The sequence below is a fragment of the Python bivittatus genome, unplaced genomic scaffold (genome assembly GCF_059951505.1).
Source record: "Python bivittatus isolate LINGU-HERP-01145 unplaced genomic scaffold, Pbiv_v1 ctg000480_np1212, whole genome shotgun sequence".
Classification (NCBI taxonomy): domain Eukaryota; kingdom Metazoa; phylum Chordata; class Lepidosauria; order Squamata; family Pythonidae; genus Python; species Python bivittatus.
The window spans coordinates 41,595,512-41,608,569 of NW_028277075.1; the positions used below are offsets into that span (position 1 = coordinate 41,595,512).

The window sequence follows — 13,058 nt, forward strand, 5'->3', positions numbered from 1 at the left end:
TTATTTGGAGAAGACACTGAAGACTGAGCCTTTCAAAAAGAAGAAAAAGGAATTCAAAGTGGATTTATCAGATCAGGGTTAAATTGTCTATGTTTTGATCTTGGATTGTTAATACTGAATTTTCTTTTTTTGACCAGGACTGTAAGACGATGATTTATACCTGTAGAAGTGATTTATTTGGTTTAATTTAAAACACATATGTGATTATTATTGGTCTTTTGTATGCTTAAAGGGAAAGATCTTTTAGGTTTTATTCTTCAGAAAAAAATTAGAAGTTAAAATGCAAAATAGACCTGTTTAAGCTTAAAATATAAAGTTTATTGTTACTAGCATTCTTAATGTTTTTGCTGATTAGACTGATTGTTGAATATTTTTCATAATTTGGTTATTGTTTAGGGATGAGAAAAGGGATAAAGAGGGCTTTTTTTTAGTAATACTAAAGAAGGTGTCAAATTACTGTTAACATATATAATTGTTTGGAGGGAGGGGGAAGTCATATTTTATCTCTCTTTCTTTCTCATATCTTTCTTTTTTTATTTTTGTTTGTAGGTCTCTTAGTTTTGTATTAGTTTGTGTGTGTGTTTGTGTATATAAAAGAAATGATATAAATTAAGGTAAATGACATAAATCCCCATGATGCCCTACTCTCTGATTCAATGAACATTCCTAAATGACCAACCCCTTTCCAATTAGTCTATTAACACAGACAAAAAAAAATATGTTCCAATCAAAACCTAGTAAGGTGGCATGAATATAAATATACAACTTAATACATTGATTATGTGCCATAAAGTTGTTTCTGACTCTTAGTGGCTACATAGGTAAATTGTTTCCATGACGATCTATCCTTAACCTGGTCTTTCAGGTGTTCCAACAATGCACTCATAATGAAGTCCATCCACCTTGCTGCTACTTGTCCTCTTCTTTTCTTTCCTTTCCTTCCCTTCCACCTTTCCCAGCATTAGAGTCTTTTCCAGAGAGCTAGATCTTCACATAATGTAGCCAAGGTAGAATGATTTGAGCCTAGTTTTTGTGCCTTGAGTGAGAACTCTGGATTTGTTCAATGATCCATTGATTTCTTAGCTGTCCATGGTATTCTCCAACACCAAAGCTCAAAAGTGTCAATACTCCTCCTATCCTGCTTCTTCAAAGTCCAACTTTTGCTTCCACAGAGTATCACAGGGCCATCACTTGCACAATTCTTTGTAGATAACAGAGATATCATGGCATTTGAATATTTTTTCGAAGGCCTTTGTGGCTGCTCACCAAGTATTAGTCTGTGGTGTGTTTCTTGACTGCTTGTTCCTGTACTGTTGATGGTTGATCCTAAAAGGCAGAAGCTATCTACCACTTCAATATCTTAACTGCCAATTCTAAGACTGGTTGTTCTACCTGTTGTCATTAGTTTGGTCTTCTTTATATTTAATTTTAGTCCCATTTTTTTCACTGTGCTCCTTGACTTTTATTACTAGAGCTTGTAGATCCTTTGCAATTTCAGCTATCAGGGTGGTATCATTAGCATAGTGCAGGTTATTGATGTTTCTTCCTCCAATTTTAATACCGTGCTCATCTTCTTCCAATCCAGCTTCCCTTAATATACATTTAGTATATAGGTTGAATAAATAAGGGGAGAGTATACAGCCTTGTCGCACTCCTTTGCCAACCTGGAGCTAGTCTATTTCACCATGTACCGTCCGTACTGTGGCTTCCTGAGCTGTACATAAGTTTCTCTTGAGAACAATGAGACGTTCTGTGATTCCCATTCTTCTGAGCACATTCCACAGCTTGACGTGATTGACTTTGGCTTTCTCAATTATTCAGTGTGCATCAGCAATAATGTCTCATGTTCCCTGGCCTTTTCTAAAGCGAGCTTGAACATCTGGCATCTCTTTTTCCTTTGGATGATCCTAAGCATTGTTTTACTAGCATGTGAAACTAAGGTTTGCACACTGTTAAGTCTCTTTTTTTTTTTGGAATTACCATATAACCATAGCTACTGTAAATTATAAAGAATCATCCTAAATATTCTAAATTTGGCATTTGAAAATCAGAAGAGTCAAAATACTTACATGTTGTTCCACATACAGGTTTTTCCTTCCCTTCTAAGAGATCCCACAAATGAACGGATGCCTGTTCATACTGTTCATTCAACCTTCAAAAAAGAAATGAATAGAAATGTAATGTTACCTCAAAACTTTCATGTTGCAAAAAAGTAATTAGACCACAATTAAAATTCAGAATTATTTTGGCATTATAATCAATCATGTACCTTATGTTCATGTCACGTTCAGGTTCAACCAGCTTGTAAAACTCATCAAGTGTGGATAGTTCTGCTTCTGTTAATATAGATACCCCATTTGTTCCTTGTTTTAGGTCATTGCGTACTTCATCATCACCCAACTTGTCCAAAATATACTGTAATTCAAGTACTGTCTTTAAACGTTTTTGTTCAGCTTCCTCTCTCATTAGCTGTTCCCGTCGAGCTGTCTTCTTTATTGTTTTTTGAATCTGGGGAAAAATATGTTTGCTTAACAAGTGTTTTAAATAGTAAGCAAATTTAATGGTTTCTACATATCAAAAATCCTAATGTATTGTAACAGCTGAAATCCAATACTTTAAAATTATTTCAAATATTTTCAGTGTTTCCTGAAAAGCTTTCTGAGAGAGATAATGAATAGCTAAAGGCTTCATAAGGTTTTCCTGCTCCCCACACCATTTAACTAGATTTCTTTATTTATTTAACAAATGTGTATAGCCACTCATCTATATAAGGAATTCTAGAAGATAAACAAAAATAAAACATATCCAAACTACACAAATTCATTTCAAAAGAAACTGAGCCAAGGCCCCTAAAAATTATATTATCAACATATCAAACAAAATCACACTCACATCAGAGCTCCATCAACATTCTGGCTCCACTGCTGGGGGGAAGAGCCAGGTCTTCACAGTCTTCTGAAAGGCTAAAAGGGTCAGGGTCATCTGTATTTCGGGGAGAGGCTGTTCTACAAATGCGCCATGCCAGAGAAGGCACATTTCCTGGAACCCATCAGGTGGCACTGCTTCACCATTGGGACCCAAAGCATGCCCACTCTGCCAGATCTAGTGGGATGGGCAGAAAACATTGGGGATAGGAATTCCCACAAGTAAACTGGCCCAATGCCATGTAGGGTTTTAAAGATGACAACCAAGATTCCCCTCGTTAAGGCACAACTAACTGTAGTTGGCAATAACAGCTAGTCTTCTCCACTACTTCACCAGCAGCAGCAGCTACTCACTCTCACTTTCCTTTTTTCCTTAAGTCACTGTAGTTTTATTAGGTATTTCAGTATCGCACATTAGAAATGAAATTAGAAAATTTTTTTTATATTTGCTACTGCATGTGTGAAATTACATCCAGTGTACTTTGTCCTCTTGCAGCTATTTTCCGTTTCTGAGAAGTTTCTCTCAATCGTCAGATTTCTGAACAATGCACAACATAGAATTGCTAGGTGGAGGAAAAGATATGGAAACAATCTTTCCACAAAATTAAAGATATTATTATAATATCAAACACTGAAAGAGGCCAGCAACAATTTTTCATGTTCCATCTCCTAAACTAAAGCATCCCCAATAAATGTCTTTTGCCTCTACTTGATATACCCAAGCAAAGGAAGAGCCCACCATTTCTTTAGGTAATTAGATCCTCTATGCAATTTTTTCTTTAGAAGACTTTTCTTCATAATTCCTTCAAATATATAAGTAGTTAGATTAGATAATGTCACAGTGTATTACAGTCGCTTCTGACCTGGTTAGAGTCTGGGGCAGGGAATATTACTCATCCTAGCAAATTGAAAAATCCTGGATTCTTCCCAAAGTCTAAAATTAAGAAGACCTGAAACAATAGGTGTTTAAATGCTGCCTGATTTTATGCTACTGGACATGTGAGAAATTGTGAAGGGTCAATCTTTGTTCACATAGATCATGCTTTTTGAATGCCATCCTCTCTCATCATCATATGTTGATGTTGATTATCACTGTTAAAATCAGATGAATAGAGAGAGAGATCTACTGAAACAATAGTCCCAAGCCAAACTATGCTTTGAGAACCTAAGGGCTATGGTGAAGCGATTCTTCCATCCATTCAATTTCCTGGTTTACTATAGCATTACATTTTTATGGTGCTCAAATCAAGCTGTTGTTTCTACAGACAGTTATGCAGACCATATTTGAAGTATTCAAGAATTATTTTTGATAATGTTTAAGGGTGTACATTAAACTGGAGAAATGCCTTGCTTTGAACCCAGGATAAACAATTATGTTCCTGAGATTTTAGGAGCCACACAGTTCAGTAAAATCAAAATCCAGAATGGTTTGGTTGTTCCAACTTTAAATGAAACAAAATCCAGATGGGCAAAGTTGGTGAGGATTGCATCCCTCTCCCTTATACAATTTCCAGCACAGCATATTTCAACAGCCTTTCTACTCTTCATCTTTTCAGTGCCTTCATTCCTCCCTACCAATGTTCCAGCATGGAATACCTCACCCTAACCCCATTCCCAAGCTTCCCAGTACCTTCCCGTCAGTCACCATTTCAATGCCACAGCACATAATATCTTATCCGTACTCCCAACATTCTCTTTTCCTCCTCTGTGCCATCAATGTCCATGACTTTTCCCCTTTGACCAGATCAAAACAGTCCTACTTCCCTCCATGCACAGATCAACAGGGTGCCTTTTTTCCAAGCATGAAAAAGAACACACAAAATAAGCAAGTTTCAGTTATGAACAGACCACTCCAAAGTGTTCCATGCATGGAAATCTGCACATCCCTCAAAAACTCTTTTGCACTTTTAATAATAATACACAAGAATCAGGGACAAGATGTGTTCAGTTTGCGTAAACCCATGGAAGCTCACTTAATAAAAGTATACACACGCGCGCACACATGCGCACACACACATACTTAACATAAGCCTTAATTTTTCCATACCTAATCTGTATTGAATCACCTACTCTTTACTTACATCTTGACTTAGAGCCATGAAACTCCTCTGCAGTTCCTTAGCAAATTCCAGATTATTACTGACTTCCTGGTACTTTGACACAGCATCCTGAGGCAGAAGAGAACATTGATTTGGTCTCTTTAAAAGTATAAAAACTTGAATCTGTATTTCACATGTTTCTCTTAAGATTTGATTAGATCTGACAAATATTTTACTTTTGTTTAAACTTAGTAAAATAAATACATTTTTTACAGAAAACTGTCAAAACTGATGCAGTTTGGAAAGGAAAACAACTTCTAAACTGGAATAGTTCCAGGCAGTCAAGAATTCAAAACTTCTTCCTCTTTCACCAACTCCCAGAAGCCATCAGGTTCCTTAAACCTTCATTCAAATAGGTGAAGTCTGTCCAAAAATAAATGTCCAACAACCAAAGGTCAATGACGCAAATTCTTCAATTGATGCACTGGACCATCCCTATACCACCAGTTCTTATCTAGATCTTAATGCAATACTAGTCTTTTGCTTGTTTTTAAACAAACACTGTCACAGCATTAGGAAGAGCCTTAAAGGTTCCTGCCTCTTGAACACATTCAATCATGCAGTTTCTTCCCCCTAATTTGCAGCTAACTTTCCCCCCCTTCAGATAGCAGGAATACAACGAAAAGCAGGCAAATAATGCACTTCCACTGAAAATAATGGAGAAACACAATTGTAAGAGCCAGTTATTCACAAGACTGCAGCAACTAAAACAAAATGAGAGAATGTCATCTGAAGTTTTAAAAATCTTCACAAACTTGCAAGAAGTTATCAATCAAAACATTTACCAGCTGATCTTGGTTAAGGCGTTCTCCTCTGTTCATTCGATCTTGATAATCATCAAGTTTGCTCTGCAAAAAAGAGAAAACTTTTACAATTAAACATTGTTAGTAAGTTTAACAGAACTAGATGAAAATTTCGTACATCAGAAAACTAAGGTAGTTTTCAATATGTTTCTATTTAAAAGGAGAAATCACATGAAATTACACAAAAATTTAGGAGAAAGGCAAAACTACACTACCTTTCTTAACTGAACACTGCTACTCATATACATTATTTCTATTCCATATAGATTGTTTAATCTCTAAAAACAAAAAACAAGAAAACAGTAAAAATGGTTCATGCTTATTTTTTAGACAGGCATTTGCAATGGGACTTCGGAGATGCACCTTCTCTGTAGCCACCCTAGCCCTTTGGAATAGCCCCCACTTGCAATTCAAGGGACCCCTACCCTTTTACTCTTCCGGAAGGCTGTGAAGACCTGACTCTTCCCCCAAGCATTGGACCAGGAGGGGTGTAAAGGGAAGAAGGAATACCCTTGAGGGACAGGAGAAAGAGCTGCAACCAAGACAATGGTCAGATAAAAGAAATCTGAGTCTGGGGCAGAAATGTAATTTGAGAAGGTGTCTCAGACATGACCCTCCCTAGTTTTCATGAAAATAAAAGGAGGGAGGTGCAAGTGCATTCAGATTTGCAATATTGTCACTATAACCTTATAATAAAAGTAATATTAACTTGCATGTCTTTGGTTTCCAAGTTTGGTCTACCTTGGAGGGCTGACAATGGGAGATGAGCCAGGAGGTTGATAGCTGGTTGGTCTGGTGCCTTGTGGGAAGTGTTGTTCTGTTTTTCTTTTTTTTTGTTGTTGTTGTGAGCCACCTAAGATTACTATGTGAGATAGGCGGCCACGTAAGTTCTTTGAATAAATAAAGTGATGCTATCTCATTATATGTTCAAATGTTTTTCTGCCCAATTTTCAGATTCTTCTTCCCTCAATCCTCTGAATTGAAGCCAATCCCCAAGAAAGAAGTATTCTTTGTGTAGAATTTTCCATGGTCTAGAGGGAACAGCTAATCTGATTCTACCAGCCCTTACTATATGGATATTAGCTAGATTTCAGATGTCTTGGCATCCTACAGACTGTGATTTTTCAGGCTGTAACATATTAAGCATTTTGTCTTTGTCTGCTTCACAATAAGTAAATCTAAATGGTGGCCTGCATATAAAATATAATGCTACATAAGTTTAACTGTTTTTGTAAGGGACTTTCAAACATTGTACATGTCATATGGAATTCTACCACATACTAATGTATTTCTGTTACCTCCATACAGAGCTGAAATGTTTATATTGATTACTATATTAAATATTGTTTTACCGGACTACCACCTAGTTCACTATGTTTTAAAGTATCCATATCAGTTTTCATACATTTTTGTAATAACTTGCAAATCAGATCTATCCTCTTTCATGTTTTAAGTTTGCTTACTATTTTCTGGAAAGTCAAAATACAATACATAAATTGGATCTTATTTTTAAATCTGGAAAACAGTAGGTTAGAGGATTTTTCTGTCTACAGAAAATTGTGAGACTCCAACCTTAGGGGAATCTCATCCTTTCTGCACAAGTGTATTCTCGAGAATTTTTCATGGGCTGATCAGAATTAATGCACTGTAGCATCTGTTTTCCTTATTTGTTGTCTTAAGAAGTACTGTAATCAGATACATTATAGCACTAGATTATGACAAACGTTTCACTGTACAACACTAATATATTTTCTCCTCCCATTTAAATCAAATCTTTTAATCTTTGAATTAAATTTAAATCTTTAAATCAAACCATTGCCCTCTTGGCACAAAAATGAAGTAACAGATAGCAGCACATAAGTGATGATAGCGTCCAAGCAGTTCTGAAAGCTTCACATCTACTTAACTAGCCTACATGCATTCCAAGATTCACCACAGTTCCCATTTATTATTCCGTATTTTGCTAATTCCTGCTTAGATAATTTTATCTTGGTAGATCATTTTAAAGCTACAACAGACATTTTAGTTATTGGATAAAATATAAGAGTATTTTGTCATCAATAATTATTTCAAAAACTATTTTCCATCATTTCTGTTTTAGTTTCTATAATTATATGCATTAGATAAATGCAAAAGCAATTAATTTTTCACAGAAGTAACTTAATTTCAGAAAAAAATTAAAAGCATACAAAATATGTATCACCCCCCTCCCAAAATGTGGGAAATTAATTTTACTCCTCTATACAAGATATCAAACACTATAACCTAGATGAAAAATTCTAAGATGCTTGGTACTTTTTGTTCATATATTGCAAGACTACAGTATTACTAGAAGTGTGTAAAACAGTCTGAACTGCAATGTCCCCATGTTGTTTTGTAGGGTTAAAAATCAGAGCACCAATAAAGCTGAAACGCCATCAGGCATTTCCTGTCAGATCAGAATAGCTTATTTTAAATTGAAAATAGTTGTTACGAGCCCAAAAGAGGGTATTTTGAGCCCCCAAACATTACAAATTTGGAAAATTTTGTACACCTCTAGGAATGATTGATCCTTAAGACTTGTTTGCAGAAAATAACTGCTACTGCATTTATTATTGTATTTTATACTATCACACCATAAGAACTCATGGTGGTATACAACTAAAATCAGAAAGCAACAAAAGATAAATCCATAAAAGTGTAAACATAAAATACAAACAATAAAACCACAAAGCTAACATTGCTATTAAAAGTAAAGACTAGATCTCAGTCTCCAAATGCCCTTCATTTCATAGCTCTTCTGAAGTCCAGGAGTGAGGGGGCCATTTGGATCTCTAGTTAGAGACTGTTTCAAAGAATGGGCACGGCTGAGAAACAAATATTTCTTCTCCTTACTCTATAATATTGCAGAACTGTGACCTACAATGTGATCTGAACTTCATCTAAGTTCTATTAAAAAACAGATTCTGGCTGAACAAACAACATCCAAGCAATGCACTGTGACCTGTCTTCACTGAACCTACTGAGCAAATACTAACTGGATGTAAAATACGTGAAACCTTAAATTTAGTAACTGATGACCCTCCTTTAGCAGTAATGACTTCAAGTGTTTCCTATATGTATTGATCAATTCTACACTTTGGCTTAGAGGTATTTTGGCCCATTTCCCCTTTGCAAAATGGTTTCAATCCCTTGATATGTTAGGCCTGTCTTTCATAGAAATTGCTCACTTCAGATTATGCCACAACATTTCACCTAAGCTAGGGCTTTGACTTAACAAGTCCAAAATTATTTTTTTACTCCAGCAAATGTGTTATAGATCTATTTTTGTGTTTAGGACTTTTGTCATGTTGCATGACCCGTGTTTGCCTAAGCTCCAGCTCATAGACAGACACTATGACCTTTTCCTGTAGCATTTGGTGTAATCCGGAATCCATTGTTGCCTTAATAACTGCAAGCTCTCCAGTCATGATATTCTACGCTGCTGTTTCATAATGGGATGAGATTCTTTGGTGGAATACATTGTTTCTCTTTAATGCCAGAAAGATCTACTTTTGTCCAATAGCCTACTGGGTCATCCAGCCAGTCCTTGGTGAACCTGAGATGGGCAGCAAAGAGCTTTCTTGAGCACAAAGACCTTATTTTTGGTATCTTCCCATGCATGCTATTCTTGTTCAGAATTTTCCTTATGGTAGATTCATTTATGCTGACATGAGACAAGAGTGACCTGCAGATTGTTTATTGTCTCCCTGGTGTTCTCTATGACCTACTGGATAATTGTATGCCTTACTGTTGGGATTATCTGGACTACTCCTGGGAAGAATAACAATGGTGTAGCATTTTCTTCATTTGTTCACCATCAGACAATGGATAAATGGATACCAAATGGCTTTATAGTCCTGTCCAGCCTCACATGCATCAACAATCTTTTTTCAGATTGGCAGAAATCTCTTTGGACTGGGACTTGATTCACTTCCCCAAAACTATGCCATGAAGAACACTTTTTTTAATAGGGAAAGCCCCTCAAACTCACACGTGATGGAACTCCTGACACAACTTACCTTCCTAAGACAGGTTGATTATCCCAGGGCTTTGCATATCATACTTTTTCCACAAAAGACACTGAATGTAGGCTTAGCATGTTCAATAAGGACATGACACAGTATACTGTTTGTTTAACCAAGATGTCTCTTTTAATAGGACTTTAATGAAGCTCTGACCTTACATTGTAGGTCACAGCACTGCAGGATTACAAATAGTTACAAAGGATTCACATGTTTTCTCTTACCACTGTAGGTGTTTCAAGCTCTACAAGCCTTCAGAACAGGGATTCTCAAACTGTAGGTCATAAAACCTCAGTGGCTGGTGAGAAACTTAAGAGAGTCACAACGGCTAAACGTATAGATCTAGCTATCTGTCAAAACCACCCAACAATCATAGCAGCACTAATCCAAGTATAATATTTCATTTTATTGGGGGGGTTGGATGCATACAGAGAACTGCAGTATTGCAAAGTTTGAAACTCCTTCTTCAGGGAAAAAAAGCTACATTTATTGGCAAGTTTGGGGGCATAATTCAAAGTTTATATTGTGACCTTTAAACCCCTAAACTGCTAAATATCAGGAAATGCAATGGACCAGTTGTTCCCACTGTAAGCTTATCTGATTTTAAAGAGTTTTCTTGTATGTTTTGCCAATTTCTAAGCTGCAAGAAGGAGGCAGAGATGACTGTGTCTATGCTGCTCCTAGATCACAAAATTTTCTCTCTTGAAAAGTTCAACATTTTGCCATGGTAAAAATATTAATGTTTAGAAAAGCCTTTAGTCTGTGTCAATGTGCACCATTTGCTTCCTGTTATATTTCTATTCTCAATGTTATACCACATTACGATGCTTTCATATTTCTAGTGAACTATTAGGCACAGTATAATTGAAACATGCCTACAAAATTGTCAATTTCTGTCTGCCAAGAAAAACTTGCAAAATATACTCAACTATGCTCCTATATTGTTTTAATGTGGAATGAATGCAGGCCATATTTTCCCCAAAAATTTAGAAACAAAGATGTAACTCCATGGCAATGTTAAAATAATATAATACCCTATTTTGTGCATGCCATTTTATGTTCACAAAATGGGAAAGATAAACAACAGCTATTTGCAATGTTAACACTAATATATTTTGGTTCAAAGTTCATGGCAACTGAGTCCCAAATCAATTAAACACCAGCTCTCAAACAGACTAATGTGCAGATATGACCTTTTTAAGAGTAAGATACAAAGCACATATCAATTTAACTAATTTCTCAAGATAATATGCATCTACCTAGCAACACTCCAGGAATATTGAAGAGTTTTTTGAGTAAACATGGCTACAATACATATACTTGCATAAACGTATCCAATAAGAAACCAACATTAACTTTGGCTTTAAGGCAAATATACCTGTATGATGCAATATTAATTATATATGTATTAATTTGATTACACAAGAAAATCATGTGCAAAATTATTTTATCCAGGCTTTGCAGTTATCATCTCATTTTCAAGAAAATTCTGAAGACCATCACTGCACTATTTTCTGTTTCTTTAAAATAGTACTTCTTACTCAGTGGAAGGAAGGCTTATATGTACCAAATTTCAAACAGGGATGGGAGTTCATTACTGCATATGTAATACTTCATAAGCATAATGCTACCCAGACACTGTATACAACTGAGGACTGGATCTGCTCTTTAGGAGCCAGAAGCTCAGCATTAAAATCTCAACAGCTGGCTTTTGTAAGGACGCTGTACTTTTTGGTCAGACGGACTACGATTTTTTATCTGATGCAAGATTACCTGTAAACACACACACTGAGTATACACCATCCAGAGATCTCACACTTACATGCAGAAGTGAAATTAGTAGAACGAATGTATTCCCAGATTTTTAAAATAAATTTCTACACATAAATCCTGCTGCATTACTGGCAAGATTAATTTGAGGAAGTTGCTGAACGGAAACTGATAGAACAAATCTATCTTTTGCTCAGTTTCATCACTCATGCATTACTAGATCAAAGCTAATGCACAATCTATTTAAATATAAATACATTATGAGTACAGTCATGCTATCTTGCCATTTAAAACTTTTAAAAAGTCCTTTTAGGTATCACTTCAGGACTACACAAGATTCTATCACTCTACCACTACAACATACTATATGCTGAGGCAAGTACATTCTTGAAAATGGATTCTTGTGGAGATTAAAAAATCTAATATACATATACATATAGCAATGTCAGATCCCTTTGGTTCTGCCCAAACACAGCTGAGCCATGGTTTAACCTGAATACAGGCAACCTGACACACACTAGTTAAGCCTTCACTATCCTGGTAATATAATTCCCAAAATTCCCCACCTGGATGAAATGCCAGCATTTTTGAAGGACACTAGGGAAGGCTATTCCAGATATTCTGGTTTACTAACATTAGGCCCACACGTTATAGTCAAATATTAAAGATAGAATCCGAAGGGCACTAGCTAGCCTACAGTGTTATACCTTTGCATTATAAGAACAAACTGTATAACTGCGTTGCCATGCTCTTGGAGGACTCCCTTCCACAAACCAAATCATTTGCAAACTGCAAATTCCTGCTTCACTACTATTAATTGTTATGAGAACCTACATGAGATATAAAATATGGATTTGGCTCATTTTTATTACCATAATTGTGATTTTAAAGTTTGCCTGGTTCAAATGACCTAGTAAATTGTGATTAATCAAAAATAAAAGCAAAATCTGGATCACTGCAAAGATTAGATGCCATGCTTGTCCTAGTACGCTTAACCATGATTTAAAGCATTACATTCAAACCTGTACTTCTGTAATTGGGATCTCTGCTGGAATACTTACAAATCTTTCATTCAGAATTTAGGTACAGAAAGAGCATAGATACCTTAATTTCAAAATTAGCAGTACTTTTACAAATAGCTTCAGTAAATACGGCATCAATCAGAATATTGAACCTTAAATTTTAATACTGTAACAGTTATCATTATATATAAATCCCTATTATAGTCCAACAAAATTGCTTCACAAATGCTAAATCACAAACCAAATGTCTTAAATTAGGTAGAGAAGTATTAGGGTTTTGTAAGCTTTTTGTTTGATTCTGAAAAGAATACAACATAAAAGCAGCATTGGGTGCAACTAATTAAAGCAGCCATATGATCCAGGGAAGACCCAACTGCTTTAATGAATCACCAACATG

At 35.8% G+C, this 13,058-nt stretch overlaps 1 protein-coding gene across 4 annotated transcripts in view; it reads right to left on the reverse strand.

Moving 5' to 3' along the window:
* The window catches only part of CAPRIN1 (cell cycle associated protein 1), a 40,815-nt gene that overhangs the window by 25,008 nt on the left and 2,749 nt on the right, over positions 1-13,058 (reverse strand). For all 4 annotated transcript variants that reach the window (XM_025166946.2, XM_088145790.1, XM_007428718.4 and 1 more), the window contains exons 3-6: positions 5,809-5,871; positions 5,006-5,092; positions 2,270-2,508; positions 2,070-2,152 (exon numbers count right to left, since the gene is read on the reverse strand). In XM_025166946.2, the coding sequence (XP_025022714.1) occupies positions 2,070-2,152; positions 2,270-2,508; positions 5,006-5,092; positions 5,809-5,871 (472 nt within the window). The remainder of the gene's footprint in view (positions 1-2,069; positions 2,153-2,269; positions 2,509-5,005; positions 5,093-5,808; positions 5,872-13,058) is intronic.